This window comes from Didymosphaeria variabile (genome assembly GCF_027946475.1).
Source record: "Didymosphaeria variabile strain IMI 356815 chromosome Unknown scaffold_1, whole genome shotgun sequence".
NCBI lineage: Eukaryota > Fungi > Ascomycota > Dothideomycetes > Pleosporales > Didymosphaeriaceae > Didymosphaeria > Didymosphaeria variabile.
The window spans coordinates 2,059,476-2,075,561 of NW_026611620.1; the positions used below are offsets into that span (position 1 = coordinate 2,059,476).

Consider the following 16,086-nt stretch of genomic DNA (forward strand, 5'->3'; position numbering starts at 1 on the left):
TTACCAACGCGGGCTTTGAGCGTTCCGGCGTAGGAGAACGGGACTGATTTTGTTATATACCTTGCAAGAAGCTCGTTACTGTGCTCTAATTTTAGAAGAATCGTATCTCAAGCTGGGATCGTGAGCTTCCCCAGCAATTCGCATCACACCTGTAGACGAGGTCTCGTGACCTTGCCCAATTGGCCGAAAGATGCCCCGTGCTTGCTCTTGAAGTTTCCAATTGAGCTTCCGCATCCAGTAACGAGACATTCCATCTATCTAATTGATGAACGGACAAGCTGTGTGCCGCTCGCGCGCTTTTGCGACGCCGTTGCCGCGGTCCAACTTTGGAAACGGCAGGTCCTTTCCACGGCCAGCGGCGGCTTTCTCTCTCCGGTCCCACTCCACGGCACCTTCACTTGAGCTCCGTCGCACAACCTCAGTCGCCAGCACTACAACCCTCAGAACGTCACAGAGGAATCATATTGCAAGAGCAAGGAACCGCCGCGGGCCACTGTATTCCACCATGCACAAAGCGCCGGCCGCTAAAGTCACGGTGCCAATGACGGAACCAAATGTCACCATCAGAACGCCAAGAGATCCGAACACGCTGTCCAACTATCACAACTTTTTGACGAAACATACGGTCGCTGAGTTTGAGATCGACTTTGAGAAGAAGCTACTCAATGGTGGTGTAGAGTTGACGTTTGAGAGCTTGACGGAGGGTGAGACTAAGGATATTGTATTGGACACGAGGTTAGTACTCCCTTCCTGTTCCGCGCGATTCGAGTGGGCCTAGTGTCAAGGGCACGGTGACAATATGTATGCTCAGGACACTGACATCTTCATACAGTTTTCTGGATATCAAGGATGTTAAGCTTGGTGGCAAGGAAGTCAAGTGGGATGTTGGCGAGCGCATAGAGCCGTATGGCGCTCCGCTGACCGTCACGCTTGACAAAGGCATACCGAAGGGTCAGAGTATCAAGATTGCAGTCAAGCTTTCCACGACGGAAAGATGCACCGCGTTGCAGTGGATGACGCCAGCGCAGACGTCGAACAAGAAACACCCGTACATGTTCTCGCAGTGCCAGGCGATCCATGCGCGCTCCGTATTTCCGTGCCAGGATACGCCCGATGTCAAGTCGACTTTCGAATTCAAGCTTCGATCCCCGCTTCCCGTCCTGGCATCAGGCTTGCCCACGGGGTCTCACCAGTATGAGGCCGGGTCCGACGACAAGGCTGGGACCCTGCTGTACACATTCGAACAGAAGGTTCCTATTCCGAGTTACTTGTTTGCTGTAGCGAGCGGTGACATTGCATCCGCTTCCATTGGGCCCAGAAGTCTTGTCAACACAGGTCCAGAGGAGCTCTTGGACTGTCAGCGTGAGCTTGAAGGCGAACTAGAGCCATTCATGAAGGCAATTCACTCTATCGTCAAGGTACCTTACCAGTGGACCCAATACAACTGCCTGATTTTGCCGCCTTCTTTCCCTTACGGTGGCATGGAGAACCCAGTCTGGACATACGCCACGCCGTCTATCATTTCTGGCGACAAGCAGAACGTCGATGTCATCGCGCACGAACTCTCACACTCTTGGTCCGGCAACCTGGTAAGCGCAGGTAGCTGGGAGCACTTCTGGCTCAACGAGGGTTGGACTACGTATCTCGAGCGGAGAATTGCCGGCTACGTGCATGGAGAAGAGTACCGCCACTTCTCTGCCATCATTGGTTGGAAAGCCCTCGAGGACTCCATCAAGAGCTATGGAGAGGATCACGAATACACAAAGCTCATCGTCGACCTGAAAGGCAAGGATCCGGACGACGCTTTCAGCTCGATCCCCTACGAGAAGGGCTTCCACGCGCTCTACGCATTCGAGCTACTGCTGGGCAAGGAGAAGTGGGATACCTTCATCCCGCACTACTTTGACACATTTATGTTCAAATCTCTGGACAGTTACGATTTCAAAGCATGCCTCCTCGACTTCTTTGCCAAGGACGCAGAGGCCGCGAAGAAGCTTGATGAGTTCGACTGGGACAAGCTCTTCTACACGCCCGGCTTCCCGAAGAAGCCCGAGTTTGACGACACGCTAGTTAAGACATGCTACGCACTCGCGTCGGAATGGGAAGCCCGTATCAACAAGAAGGACACCTCATTCACCCCCAAGCTGTCCGACATCGATGGTTGGGTCGCCAATCAATCCGTCGTGTTCCTCGAGCGCCTGCAAGCCATCTCCGAGTCCTTCACGCCCAGAGACGTCCACCTGCTCGGCGAGACATACGGCTACACGGCCACAAAGAACATCGAAGTCCTGAGTCGTTTCTTGACTGTTGGGCTGCGTGCTAAGGTAGAAGAGACGTACCAGCCGACTGCGGAGCTGCTGGGTAAGATTGGACGGATGAAGTTTGTGAGGCCACTATTCAGGTTGTTGGAAAAGGCGAATCGCGATTTGGCGGTCAGGACATTTGAGAAGAACAGGGACTTTTATCATCCCATCTGCAGACAGATGGTGGAGAAGGATCTATTTGGGGAGGAGAAGAAATAGCGGACTTGCTTGGATGAGGGATATGGGTTGTTCGCCGTGATTGTGAGACACTGAAGAAATCAGTGCCGGATACAATAGAATATGAATAAGCAATTACTTGAAATGGCGGGATTTCTTGATGATCTATACCCCCTCTCAAGCCTTCTCACCATTGGGAATCTTCTCGTACGCCTTCTTCACTTCATTCAAGCCTGCGATCCCATCTAGCCACGCCTTAACCCCGGGATACTCCTCCAGACTCAAACCCGCAAAGTTATACTGGTACACCCACGGATAGAAGTGAACATCGACCACGCTCGGCTTGTCGCCCCCCACAATGTATTTCCCCCCACTCCTCTCTAGCTGCTGTTCGAGTACGCCAAAGCACCGGTACGCTTGCTCTTCGTATCTTTGTAGTGCCCCCTCGATCTTCTCGGGATGATAATGCCTGAACCAATTCACCTGGCCCATCATAGGACCCAGCGTACTGACCAAAAAGAAAACCCACTGGTCGTGTTCCACTCTACTCTTCTCATCATCTTTCGGTCCCATTACATTATTGCCCTTCGGAGCAGCGTCGTACGTGCGCAGAAGGTAGTTCAGACAGGCGCCGCTCTCCCAGGATGTGATGCTGGTGTTCGGATCTTCGAGCGCAGGAACGCGGCCGTTGGGGTTTATCTTTGTGAAGGTCGCGCCTTTGACGCCGTTCGGTGCGTCGCCGAAGTCCCAGAGCTTGACGGTATAGGGGAGGGAGAGGAGCTCGAGGGCGATAGCGACTTTGTAGGGGTTTGGGCCTGTGGAGTGGGCATGGAGGACGAGCGGTTTGAGGGAGGAGGACATTGTGAATGATGATGGAATTTAGTTTACTCCGCAGAATTTTCTGTGGATGTTTTCGTGAGGTGTTGGTGCTATATGAAGAGGAGGAGAAAGATGTGGGGATGATGTCTGAACCCTGAACTCTTTACGTCACAGCGGGGTTCCATTATATGAAGCTATAGTTACAAATGCGGAGGTGAGATCCATGCGATCAACACTCGAAGTGGACAGGGCTAGCAGTGTTTTCGGAGTAATTGGGGTAGATTTGGAGGTGGTTTGCATGTGCTTTTAAGCAATTGGAGTAGTTCGGAAGGTGGGAAAGTAGCTTTGGGGTTGGTGAGAGCACCACCCGGCCCGATTGCTGTCATAAAAGTGCACCAATAACTCGAAAAGTTCCGCGTGCATTTAGTGTCGTGCTTGAATTGGGTTACCAATCGATGTTGGGCAGTTGGTGGATCCTGTGGGTCCTACACACTAAATTTTGGATAGCAAGCGACATCACGACAATAGCAAGATGTAACTGCTTGAAGCTCGGAACCCAACAAATTTTGAACGCCCGTGAGACTCGTTATATATACAATTCAATTCACCTGTGGTGTCATCGACCATGCAAGCGCACGTGTTCAGCATATTCACTACTCATGGTTGTGTAGTGTAGCGGTTATCACTCCGGATTCTGATCACCTGAGGACATTCCGGCAACCCCGGTTCGATTCCGGGCACGACCTGATTTTTGGCGGTTTCCTCACCCGTTACCGAAGATTGAAAGGCTTCTCCTTTTTGCTGTTTCGGAATGGTTTATCATTCGAAAAGAATCGAGTCGAGGGGTCCAAATACTATACTATCATACAAGAAATCGAAGCCTGACACGCTAAGTACCAACGCTTTGTTAGTCGTTCCAATTAGAACGGCGCCTTAGCCACCTCCGCCGCAACACCAACAATGTAGCAAAAGGCTCCCGCCCAGATAGCAGTCTTCACGACACCACCCATGCCAACCCTTCTCCTTTCCTTCTTCTCTGGCTCCTTCGTGCTATTTCTCAATCTGTTTACTTCCCTATGATACTCATCCGCCTTCCTCCTTCTCTCTGCGAAGTCGACCTCCCGGTCCAGATCGGATCTTACACCTACGAAGCCGGTGGGACTCAAAGTGGTCGTGCCGTCGACGGGATTGATGCCCTTCCAGCCCTCTGCTTCATCGGTATCTGCCTTTTGCTCTGCATTTGGTTGGTCTAGGGTGGTTGTGGTCTTCTTCTCTGCTGTTGCGTTGAAAGGTGACGCCGTTCGAACACTGAGCACATCCGGCTTCACGGCAATCACATGGAAGGATTCCGGAAGGTGATCAACAAACTTTGCTGGATGGGAAAGCGTAGCGAGTGCTTCGTACAAGGGTACGGTTGCGATAGGTGAGTTTGGTTGTGGGACTTGCGATGTGGTGATGGAGAGTTTGTCGGTTTCGGCGTTGTAGATGAGCGTCTTGTATACTAAGGGGACGTAGCTGTCGGTTGAGGCGACGTAGCTGTACTTGTTGCTATCAGCGGTTGAGGAGGCTAGGGTATCATGTGTATCTTTAAGGTCGGCAGCAGGAACATTTGACTCAGCCCGGGCGGGGTCTGGAGATGATGTTTCCTGGCGAACAATTCCTTTGTCGCTCGTGCTCGAAGAACGCAAATCTTCAACTACAGCTAGTTTATTGAAAGCAGCTTTCTCTACTGCTGTTTCAACTTCAGCTGCATCCCCCATCGTTGAAACATTCTCCTCGGGTATGAAAGCGGAGTTCATCGCAATCGTCGAACCTTCGCCAGTAATCGAAAGTGAGATCTCATCTTCTTTGAGCATCTGTATCGATGGTTGTCGCTTGGGTGTCTCCTTTTCAGGCACTTCCGTAAGCTCCTCAACGATGGGTGGCGGCCTTACCGTAGGCGGAACCTGCCAGTGGTCTACAGTGATCGCCCCGTATGTGTCCTCGTATGCTTTCCTGACTTCCTTTATCAACTCCTTATCGCCCTTCGCCTTCTTAGCTGCTTTGACTACACCGTCTTTCTCGGCATCCGTATCTTTGCCTAGGCTTGCTAATTGTAAGCCAAACGGCCTAAATAAGCTGTGTGCTAGCGGATTTGGGCCGTCGAAGGGTTTCCTGACAAATGGCTTTGGTGGGTGCTTGTAACCATCATCGGACAGACCACGCATTGCAGCTTTTTGCTTGTTGATTTCAACTTCCAGCTTTTGGTTGACGATAACGGTGTCGACGCCCTGTTTCTTGGAGCTGTCGTTGGCGGCTACGGATGCGAGAGCTTCAACGACCGAAGGGTCCGATAGGACAGCCTTTGACTCCTCGGTCTTCATTGAGACCTCTTCTTGTGCATTAGGGTTGATACCCAGCATTTGCATTGATCTCAACACTAGCTTCGAAAGCGCAAGCTGTGTATCTTGCAGTGCCAGAAGCCTGTGCAGCACCTCCCTGGCCACGAGTCCCCCTGAAGTTCCAGCCTCGACCTCGATACGCCCTTGCAGCCCAAAGACCGCCATACGTGTAAGCTTAGCGTTCTTCCGAAGCACTTCGGAGGCGTATCTGAGGTGTTTTTCTTGAAGGAAAGGAGGCTTGGACGCTCTACCGGTACCGTCAACGGCTTCACAGGCCTTCTTGTACTCCCTGTCAGTGTCTAAAAGCGCCTGCCTAAGTTGTCCGATCCGCTTGTGTGCCGCAGCTTTGGAAGCATCCGCATCCAGTGTATCTTTCAAGGCAGACGGCAATTCCCTGTATAATCTTACAGCCCCAGCAGAAGCTCTGATTTCGTCTCTGCTCAGGCGGTCCACAAGCTCTTTGGAGGCTGGAATATCTTCGACAAGTTCGTCTTTTATGCTTGCGAACGCGCGATGACCTTTCAGGACCCCAATGCCTATGCCCTTCAAGAACTGTTCGTCAGCTCTCGCAAGCTGACCTGCCACGAGCGGGACCGGATCTTGCCAGAAGTGTTGCGCAAATTCATTGCCACCATTATGTAACCATCTCGACATGAAGTCGAGGCTTGTCTCAAGAGCCGATATTGCTTTTGAAGGCACGTCTTCGGTCTTCTTCCCTGGCATGATCGTGTTTCGCTCGTTCTCAGACGCTTTCGTCTGCTCCTGTGTCCGTGTTAACTCGCTCGCCCTCCGTCGCACATATTGATCATTCATAATCTTGGCTTCGAGCATAGGATCAATTTCTGGCGTGTCTTTATTGAACTCTTCATCAAGCTTTTGCCTGGCAGCAGCCTTTTTGGCATTGTTACCTTTCGTACGACCCATGGAGGCGCGAACGTCGTCGGCAGTCAAAAAGTCCAGATCATCTTCTGGAAGCTGTTTCAGAACGTCTGAAGTTGATCCTGGGGGGTTGCTGAGTGTATCGGGATCGGTCTGGCCAAATTTGAGGTCCCTGATGCTGGAGATATCGAGCTTAGTGTTCGTGAAACCTTCAAGTTTCTTGTCTGCGTCTTTTCGTGATGGTAGCACCCAGTCATCTGTGCAGATCCTCGGGTATGGAGAGAATCGAGACATTGATGGATCCTCAGCACTTTCTGGTGTCTCTGCAACATTGGCAAGAGCTCCACGTGCCTTTGCGTCGTCGCAAGTCTCTGCTACGCTGCTCTCGAAATGCTCAACCTCTTTCCTTCCCAGGCGGGAGTTCGGCAAACCATGGAAATCTATAACAGTTTTGCCAGTGCCTGATTCTAAAGATGCACGCTTAGATCTGACTGCAGGTTGCGGATCATGCCCAATTTTAGGATCGTTCTCGGTCAGAGATTTATACTTGGCCGCGACATCAACGACGGGGACATTGGTCTGCCTCCTCATTTTCATAGCAAAATCTAGCGCTGCTCTACGCTCCAGCGAAGTCTGTCGCCAATCTTTGCTGCTTGATTGACTAGACGAAGCAGGAGATGCTGCCTGGGTCTTGTTCGCGAGGAACTCTTCAATAAAGGAAGTTTCTCGGGCTGTTGCATCTTTGTTCGGTTGTACCTTTCCTTCGGACTCAGGCTCTAGCTTGGGAGCCTCCTTAGGAGACGGACTGATGTCGGCCTCAGGCGTTTTTGCAGGAGTGTGCTCCTGCGGCACTGGTTCTTCCGGGGTATGTCTGTCTTTGCGAAGACCCTGGATTATATCCTCGTGTAGGGTAGCTGGCTTGTTCAATGCGTTCACTGGCGGTTCGCGTGGCCTCCGAGGGTCCGATGGACTCTCTACACCATCGTTCCAAAAATCCTTCTCAAACCTGCGACTCCTGTACGAGGGACTTCTATGCAAAGGCTGCCGGAAGATGCTCTCGGGTTCTTTCGCGCCAACCTCCTCGGCAGGATCAATCTTCACCTTCTTTGGGTATACGTCTTCACCATTCTCTTTCTTCGCTTCTTTGTCCTGACCACGCAAGCCCATATCCTCCAACATCCATTTCGGAAACGTCTTCTCCACCCACTCTAACCCCTTCCTATGCATCTCCCTTTGCTTCTCGAAGTACCGTCCCAGCCCGCGTCCCCTCAGCATATCCTCGCTAGCACCAAAGAGCGCACTGTACGGATCCGCTTCGATCCGCTTCCTCCATCGCTGAAGATGCCGTTGACGCATTCGCTCGAGATCTGACATGCCATCAGGCTTCTCGTCACCATGTTTGTCCCGCTCGTCGTTGTGTTGAGCGGAGGTTGGGCTGGACTTGGAGAAGCAGCGAGCGGAACGGATGAACGTTGTGGAGCGGCAGGTGGAACGGCGGGTGGGGGTGCGAGACCAGAGGATGGGGTCGCGGTGTAACATGTTGGAGGTTATCAAACGGGTGAGTGGATCAGTGTCTACTGAGAGTGTGCATGGGAGCGCACAGGTGGCGTCCAAGAGCTCGTTTGAGGGCGTTGCAGGCCGAAGGTATCTCAGACGTCTACATCAGCTAGTGAGGGCTAATTTCCAAAGCAAATCAATCGACAGCCTCGTTCGGATGTATCCAATCGTATTGAATCGTGAATTGCGTTACGTGCTTTCGGGTCTCGCTCTCGTTGTCGCCTTGTAGAGCGCAAGCGGCGTCAAATAACAGCTACCCAATCAAGGGACATATACACAAAATTTCACAAAGGACTCGTTCGCGCCTCGGGACACCATCATCAGAGACAGTTCATGAACAAAGTGAAGAAGCATACGACACGATTCCGCCTCTCCGCATCGCCGTGTCGGAGGTAAGCTTGACGCCGATGCACCTATCATCGCTCGCGGGGTACATGCATGACAGCCACCTGATCACGTATTCCGCGCCCCATGTTTCCGATCGACCTGCCAAACCCAGCTTCACATTACACCCATGTACTAGTCGATTCCGTCAATCTCTCTCTAAGATATGGGGTAGGGGACGATTTTCATCGTCAGGAGGAAGCTCACGAGCCGTTAAGCTTTCCCCACATCGCGATAAGGCGATAAGGCACGACTGGCCCGAGCTCCACGACCCAAACAATGATCCGCCGTCGCCGTCGCCGTGAAGTAGAAGCTTGCGTCAGGGTACTAGTCCTAGATGCCACACGGTATGCTGCCTGTCTGCTGTCTATGATGACCTGCCTCTCATGAATTTAGGTCGTTGTCCGCCCTTGATACAGGCTGTAGCTCGTAGACATATCCACAGCATTGATGACGTCGGCTTTGAGAAGACGTCAAGCGGAGTCCTCTGCGATATTTACCCAAGCACTACGGCAGACGTAGCTCGGTCTATCCGGAACAATAGACATCATGTTCAAGCATCTCAAGATCCGTCCAGACCGAGAAGTGGTTGCACATTGGCAGCAACGCAACGTAACGCTGTGTGCACGCGTGCATGAACACAATGATGTCACTCTCATAACCTACAGCCTACAGATGCTTCACTCTCCCTTCCCATATCAACCCAAATCCAGCCCAAGCTCGGGCAAGTAACGCCGATACGCCACGCCAAGTGCATTGAAAATGCCCAAAAGTATCATACAAGCACCTATGCGAAACCCAACACCACCATATACACCACCCACAACACATAGCCTCACGTCACTGACCTCTAGTCATTCTTGCCCAAGCCAGTTCCGCCCAATATCCCGTCCTTCTCTCCAAGCTGGAAGTACCCGCCTGTTCTCCGCTTTCTCTTGGCAAGGTACGATGCAGCGATGCCGACGACGGCCAGACCGAGTGCGAAGATGGGGTGATCGGAGCCAAAGCGGCGGATCGAGTGGAAGAAGGACATGAAGGTTCCGGAGGTGGATTTCGGGCTGATGGTAGACGGGTTCTTGGTTACTTCTTTGACGGTGTCGAGAATGGAGGAACGACTGGGACGGATGAATTCGCCGTTAATGCTGACGTCCCAATAGCGATTGTTCTGAGTGTCAAGTTAGCCAAATGCTGGGAGGCCTCTCAAAGAGCAACTTACGTCTTCGTCATTGATGACGACCCTCTCCCCATCTTTCACGTCAATGCCGAATGTCGTGCGAATCCAGCGTTCCCAGAATACACCATCCACCCAAGCGAACCCAACTTGTTTACGCTTGATATCGTTCATGTCGATGCGGGTACCCTTGGCATCACGCAGAGCTCGCTGATCTCCCTTGTCTTCAGCTTCTTCAATGCGCAGCTGCTTTGCGTCTCGGAGTTCTTGGCGTTCGAGCTGGTACGTCTGGTCTTCTTTATCGATCCATTCAAGGGCGGCATTCTTGAGTTCGCGCCTAGCGGCCTCGAATTCAGCCTTGTTCTCCCTATCGAGTATCGCAAGTACGACCATTTTTCCGTCCATAATCTCACGAGCATTTTCACCCTTGAGTTCTGGGACAATGGGGATCCAGACTGACTTCATCCAGGACAACATTTTCTGTGTGTCGCGCATCTCCTTTGGCGTACGACGGTCGTAGTATGTCGGCTTACCATCCCTGGAGACCATCATACGCGGCCAGGTGGAGATCTTGAAACGGTCGAACATAGCCTGATCGTTGGTCTTGACAAGCCTCGCCTTACCGACCAAGCTCAGAGTGAGTCGATCAAGCGCCTGAAAGTCTTCCGAAGTTGTCGCATGATCGTAGAAATACACGAAGATGACCTCCTCGGTCTTCTCCATCTCTTTGAAAGCTGCAAGGTCTACGTCCTGGACTCCTTCACCCACCGCGACGGCCTTGTTAGCATAATCGAGGAAATCACCCAGCCCGCGCATACCGTTGTACTCGGTACGCTCGCCTCCACGGAAGAAGAGGATGGTGGGATATCCCTTGACGCCAGCATCCTTGCAAAGCCTATTGTTCGCGTCGCAGTCAACCTCTCCAATGTTGAGTTTGCCCTGCATCTCACGAGCCATCTGCGCCCACATAGGAGCCATTGCCTGGCAGTGGTGGCACCAAGGCGCGTAGAATTTGATGAACCAGGGGTCAGAAGTAGTTGTTACTAAGTCTTGGAAAGTCTCTGGGTTGAGAGCGACTGAGATACCTGAGGGATTCTGGGTAGAAGTGGGCTTCGCAGACGTGGGCTTGGCCACCTTAGGAGGGTCGCTTGTTCTAGAGGGTGCTGCAATTGTTGTTTCCTTTGCGGCCTCGACTCCCTGATCATTATCCTTTGCCTCAACTTCTGTCTCCGGTCCGGTCTCGACAGAGTTCGCGCCAACTTTTGGCAGCTTTGGTCCACCTTGCTTGCGGGAGCCTGGTTTTATTGTTTCCAAGATCTCTTCCACCCAGCCGCTCATGTCTTTGAGTGACTGTTCGCCAATCTTCTTCGCGACTTCCTTTCCATCCTTGTATTGTACGATCGAAGGGTAATTTTGTATATCGTGGTCCCCGCATGTGTCCCTGTATGCCAAACAGTCGACCTTTGCGAACTTGAAATCGTACCATCGAGTGAACGAGTTAAGGCCGTCTTCGTCGCTCTCTTGCGATGTGGTGATGGGCTTGGAGGTGTAGTAGAATTCGTATAATGTTTGATATACGGGCTTGAAGCGCATGCAATGCGGGCACGCGGGTGAGTAATATTCGACGATCCTGGAATAGTCAGTGGTTGTAAGAGCCCATGGACCCGATTCTCGTACCAGTTTCCATGGCTGATTTCCTTGTCTACGTCCGTACCGAGCTCGTTCATTGGTGGCACTGTCTGGCCATTGAATATAGTATCGGGCACGATCTCTTCTTCCCAGTCATCGTCTGCTTTGGTAGAGTCGCCCTTTGCGGGAGCGCGCGGTTCTAGGGCGAGCGATGTGGCAATGGTCGCCAGCGAAAGGAGGGAGAATAATACGGAGCGCATCGCGGCGAGTGCGTCCTGTCCGCGACAGGCTGGCCTCTTGATCTAAGATCAGGGCTGATCAGGGCCGATCGCAGCGTTGGTATATCTGCGATGGAGCGCAGGGCGACTGCACTGTTGATAAACGTGTCCCTGGCGGCGTTCGTTTGTCAGGGACTGGGAGGGGCTCGGGCTGATGCGCTACAGAAGTACTGAATGTCCACAGGAGTGCCTGAGCGAGCGACAGGGATCTGCTTCCCCGGGGCTTGGCGAATCGCAACTTCCCTTAACGGCATCATTAACTTTGCCCATCCATTGCAACCAGACCCCGCACCGGACCACCACAATAACCATGAGAGCAGCTGCACGGCTACTCGCCGCCGTTAGGCAAGGAAAATATCTCGAGCCCGGCACGCCGACCGGCCTCACAGGCCTACTCACCCACCCGTCGCCGCGTTCGTCGCTCCTCTACCACTACACCGCGACCCTCGACAAGCTTCAGCAGATCCCAGAGTCCTCCATCTACCGCCAGTCTACCGAAGCGCTCACGAAGCATCGCCTGAAGATCATCGAGGAGGCGACACCCGTAGGATGGGCGCAATGGCAGGAGACTATCCGGAGTAAAATTCACGACGATCCGTCCGCATTCGAGTTCACGGAAACCTCGCAAGGAACCGTTGCCAAACCGCCAAAGTACCAAGAGATTGACCCTAGGACAATTCACGCGGAGTGGGACGGAGAGGCTCTGGTTAACTTCCCGCCAGGCATGCGCACTCAAGCCCAGCGAACATCTCACGTGAAAGCATTCAAGGGCGATGTGAATTACAACCCTGAGAGGACAATTTCCCCGATCAAGCTCCCTCCGGAGCCGCAGTACACTGTGGAGGCGTAGGTACATATGTCTCAATTGATGATAGTCACTCACGTGGATAGGATATCCGAACTCGAGAGCAGGCTTGGCGGCGGTCTGATTGAGGAGGTCATTCAGGTTGCAGAGGGCGAGCACCAACTCGTGGATGAGATGATCAAGGCGAAGGTGTAAGTCTCAAACGTGACAGCGTCTCTATAAGACATGTGTTAATGAAACCTACAGCTGGGAGCCGCTTGAGGAGCCGGCACCTGAGGGCCAATGGAAATTCTTCGAGCGTGGATTCAGTGGCCATACTAAGACTCAGCACCCGTGAACTGTGGTTTCAGACAGGGAAAGGCATGTAAATAGCGAGTGAGATGACAATGTACCAAGTAGCACAACGTTTACTTCATTATCTTGGTTTTAATGTGCTATGCCTGTACCCGCTTGATGCTGTTGCAGTCAAGATCCATAAGACATACTAGGAATGCACCTAGGCGGAGTGAACCCACATGACTTGAGCTGTTTGGGTACACCATGCTCAGTTGATGATATTGCAATCAACAGTTGAGAAATATACGAAGCATGCGCCTAGGCGAAGACGGTGGGACCCCGGGCCGTCTTGAGCTATTTGGGGTAACCATTCGCCGTAGATATTGTTGCAAGTAACAGTCGAAAGATATACCAAGTATGCGCCCAGACGAAGGCGGGGAGATGCCACGTTGGAGGAGCTGTGTGGGTCTGATATCGCGAAATGTTGGGCTTGCTCTGAGCCTTCACGCGTAACCGACGTGTCGGTCGGCGAGCTCTACTGCTTCGGAACATGGGATGATACTACAGTGAAGACGAGTCGAGGGAAGCACCAAGAATGTACCTGGGAGGTGTGATGCCTCGTGTCAGAATTAAGGACAGCCATCAGCCTGTGAGGTGTTAACGAAACGTTAGCAAATGTAGGATTATGAATCCTATGTAGGCGACCCCATCTATCATGATGACTGTCGAATATTTCCCTACAACACTGGTAGGCTGGCTTTCAAGTCTACGCGGGGATCCTCTTGAGCTATTGGAGTTTGAGCGACAAGCTGACGGATACTGCATTTTCTTGAGCTGTTAGGATGTTGAGCTGTTAGGATGTTGAGCTGTTAGGATGTGGAGATATGACATGAACTGGGCTTTCAATCTGTACGCGCACTCGGCGCACCGATCGCAGAGTTTTATATTTTTCCATGGTGGACAAGACTCGTGAGACACGCGTTGAGCAAGTTGAAGCTTGAGTCGCGACATAGGGTTATTGCTATGAACCGCTTAGGTGCAAAAACCGTCACGATCGAGAAGATCATCACAATATCGCTGACACCAGTTCTTGGGCCTCTTGGCCGTTTCAAGGTCGATCTCGGACGCGCGGACCAGCATTGGCTGAACGTTCTCGACCCGAGAAACACGCGCAGGCGGCGCATGGTTTTGCAGTCCCGAGAGCTGAGAGGACTGAGGAGCGCCACGTTGTTTCGACGTCCATGTCCGTATCTGATTGTACTGGTATGTGAGGTTGATTGGAGCGCGCAATGTTGGCGACGAGTTTGCGACTGTTGACCGCTGGCACACGAGGATTGGCTGTTCAGTGGAAGCCAAGTACTCAACGGTCACATGTTCCTGGCGTCACACGCATCAGTCAGTTGAGTGAATTGCGTGAGCCAATCCTTGGCGACTTGGGCGACCGTTATGGTATACGGGTCCGAGACGAGGTGCACTGCTGCAGGGTGCAATCCTTCATCTGTGGGCTCCGCTCGAGAAGGAAAAGCGACCAGCACACTAGCCGCCAAGTCACCAGAGGCGTTCGTTAGACTTCACCAACTGCAGAGGGATCGGCCAACTGCATCTGGCGAGTCGCTAGCAGCGCTAACGTGTGCATGCGATTCCAAGTGCAATGCGCTCCTGCCTAACGTGGCGTTCATACACAGTGATGGCAGTTGGGCAGTCCTCATGAATGATTGTTGGCGACTCCGAGGAAATCACGAACAGCTTCCGGTGAAAGACCGCCCGGCTAAGCTGCAGGTTTGATGCACGACATCAGTCGCGCGCTCGCGGATCCTTCCTACTGAGGCTCCGCGGCCAGGCGTACGAGACGGCGAGTGGGACTTGAGCTTAATTGCACTGCATTTTTACCTAAGAAGCGCCGGCGGTCGATGTGAAAACACCATCAGGGTTTGGACTCGAAGCCTGGTCCTGACGACGACGACGGGTGACGTTCGCCCCGGTGCGCCAGTGGCTCGCCGCTGGGCATTCTGCGTGGGCTAAGCGAGAAGCAGGATAGCAAAAGCGGATGATTCGAGCAGGAGAGCAACGCCGAGCAGATTAGTCTTGGTGTTGATGATCGCTATGAAAATCAAGTTCGTCTCGAGCGGAAGATTTTTCTTCCCGCGTGGCCCGACGTTGTGCTCGAGATTGGTGCGGTGTTCGCTCGGGTTTTTTTGCGCAACGTAGTACAGCGAAGGACGAGTGCCACAGGAGTCTCGAGTGATGAGTCGCGGCCGGCGGTGTGTAGAGTGTATAGTGCGCGGTGAGACAGACAGGTATTACTGCTGCAAAGCATGTCCTGACGCGGGCGTTGCTCGCCTCCCGCGAGCGTCACCACGTCGACGCTCGTCGGATGTGTCACTTTTTGGAGTCGGCTAGGGGCGGGATGCTGTTTTGGGACCCCGGCACCCAAACCGGCATCGTCGAGCGGCGGACGCGCCGAGTACGTAAGCTGATTTTTCTTGCTCACCATTGTGGCCAGTATCGTGCCTGTGGCGGACCAGCGACGGCGCGCGAAACCAGCGACTTTGCCCTGCAGCCGCGCTGGTTTCGTTTGCCAGAGCGGCCTTCTTCCATGCAGCCTTCTCGAAGCGGCGAGCATGCGACGCCGAGCTGGTGTGGTCCGACCTGGCGTCGGCCGTTGTGACGAAGGCCGGGGTGACCCCAACCACCCTGCTGCATCGTCCCCGGGATGCCGTCATCGACGTTGGGAGCTCCCAGCACCACCCAGCACCACCCAGCACCAGCGCGGACCGTGGCAGCGCGCTGGCGAACCACCGTTTGCCTGGGCGCAGCGCATGAGGAGGCTTTCACGGCGAGCGTCCTCGAGGCGGCCGACGGCGCAGGTGAGGCTCACCGAGGCTGCTTGGCGCGGAAGTCGGCCGGCACTGCAGGCGTTTCAGCGGCGGGAATAAAACCCTGCAAGCCACAGCCGCTATCTGAGGGCTTTGCTGTCGCTCGGAGCCAGAAGCGCCTGCTGCGGCAACCGATGCGAGGCGCCCCGATGGGATGATAAAGCACGGAAGCAGAGCATGGCCCAGGCGAAACGCGTTTCCAGCAGCAAAGAAAGGTACGCGTCGAGGCGCGGCATCGGAGATGGGAGACGGGCCAAGGCGCGCGCGATAGGCTCGCAGGCGGCGGCGTCATGCTGCAGCGCGGGCAGAGGTTGCATCGCGCCGGGGAGGCCAGACGGTCACGTGCGGCGCTCGCTCAGGGCACCCCCATGGATGCGCGCCGGGACGCCCACGGTACTCGCAGATAGTGTGGAACCTGTTGGGGGACGCGCTGGGCGGCCGTATGTAGAGGCAGCACGTCGCGCGAGCTTGCCGCGCACCGCAGCGCAGAACAGCCATTGTCGAGCAGACAGCACACGCCCAGTCGACCAGACCCCCTGTCGCGCCCTCTG

At 53.6% G+C, this 16,086-nt stretch overlaps 5 protein-coding genes and 1 non-coding gene across 6 annotated transcripts; 3 read left to right on the top strand and 3 right to left on the bottom strand.

Annotated features, from left to right (window-relative positions):
* Window positions 1-505: 505 nt before the first annotated feature.
* On the top strand, window positions 506-2,522 carry LAP2_1 (Leucyl aminopeptidase yscIV; the record flags this gene model as incomplete). Its single annotated transcript, XM_056209485.1, has 2 exons — window positions 506-735; window positions 833-2,522. The coding sequence occupies 2 exons, from the start codon at window positions 506-508 to the stop codon at window positions 2,520-2,522; spliced, it is 1,920 nt and encodes a 639-aa protein (XP_056076307.1).
* A 135-nt stretch (window positions 2,523-2,657) lies between these two features.
* Window positions 2,658-3,341, bottom strand: N0V89_000665 (uncharacterized protein; the record flags this gene model as incomplete). Its single annotated transcript, XM_056209486.1, has 1 exon — window positions 2,658-3,341. One exon carries the CDS (start codon window positions 3,339-3,341, stop codon window positions 2,658-2,660), a length of 684 nt encoding a protein of 227 aa, XP_056076308.1.
* A 619-nt stretch (window positions 3,342-3,960) lies between these two features.
* N0V89_000666 lies at window positions 3,961-4,045 on the top strand. The gene has a single exon. It is a non-coding gene; the product is annotated as a tRNA-Gln (tRNA).
* Window positions 4,046-4,219: 174 nt separating this feature from the next.
* On the bottom strand, window positions 4,220-8,098 carry N0V89_000667 (uncharacterized protein; the record flags this gene model as incomplete). The annotated part of the gene is made up of 1 exon (XM_056209487.1): window positions 4,220-8,098. The coding sequence occupies one exon, from the start codon at window positions 8,096-8,098 to the stop codon at window positions 4,220-4,222; it is 3,879 nt and encodes a 1,292-aa protein (XP_056076309.1).
* A 1,252-nt stretch (window positions 8,099-9,350) lies between these two features.
* Window positions 9,351-11,560, bottom strand: N0V89_000668 (uncharacterized protein; the record flags this gene model as incomplete). Its single annotated transcript, XM_056209488.1, has 3 exons — window positions 9,351-9,665; window positions 9,717-11,301; window positions 11,349-11,560. 3 exons carry the CDS (start codon window positions 11,558-11,560, stop codon window positions 9,351-9,353), a joined length of 2,112 nt encoding a protein of 703 aa, XP_056076310.1.
* Window positions 11,561-11,888: 328 nt separating this feature from the next.
* On the top strand, window positions 11,889-12,578 carry N0V89_000669 (uncharacterized protein; the record flags this gene model as incomplete). Its single annotated transcript, XM_056209489.1, has 2 exons — window positions 11,889-12,409; window positions 12,470-12,578. The coding sequence occupies 2 exons, from the start codon at window positions 11,889-11,891 to the stop codon at window positions 12,576-12,578; spliced, it is 630 nt and encodes a 209-aa protein (XP_056076311.1).
* Between the last annotated feature and the right edge of the window lie 3,508 nt (window positions 12,579-16,086).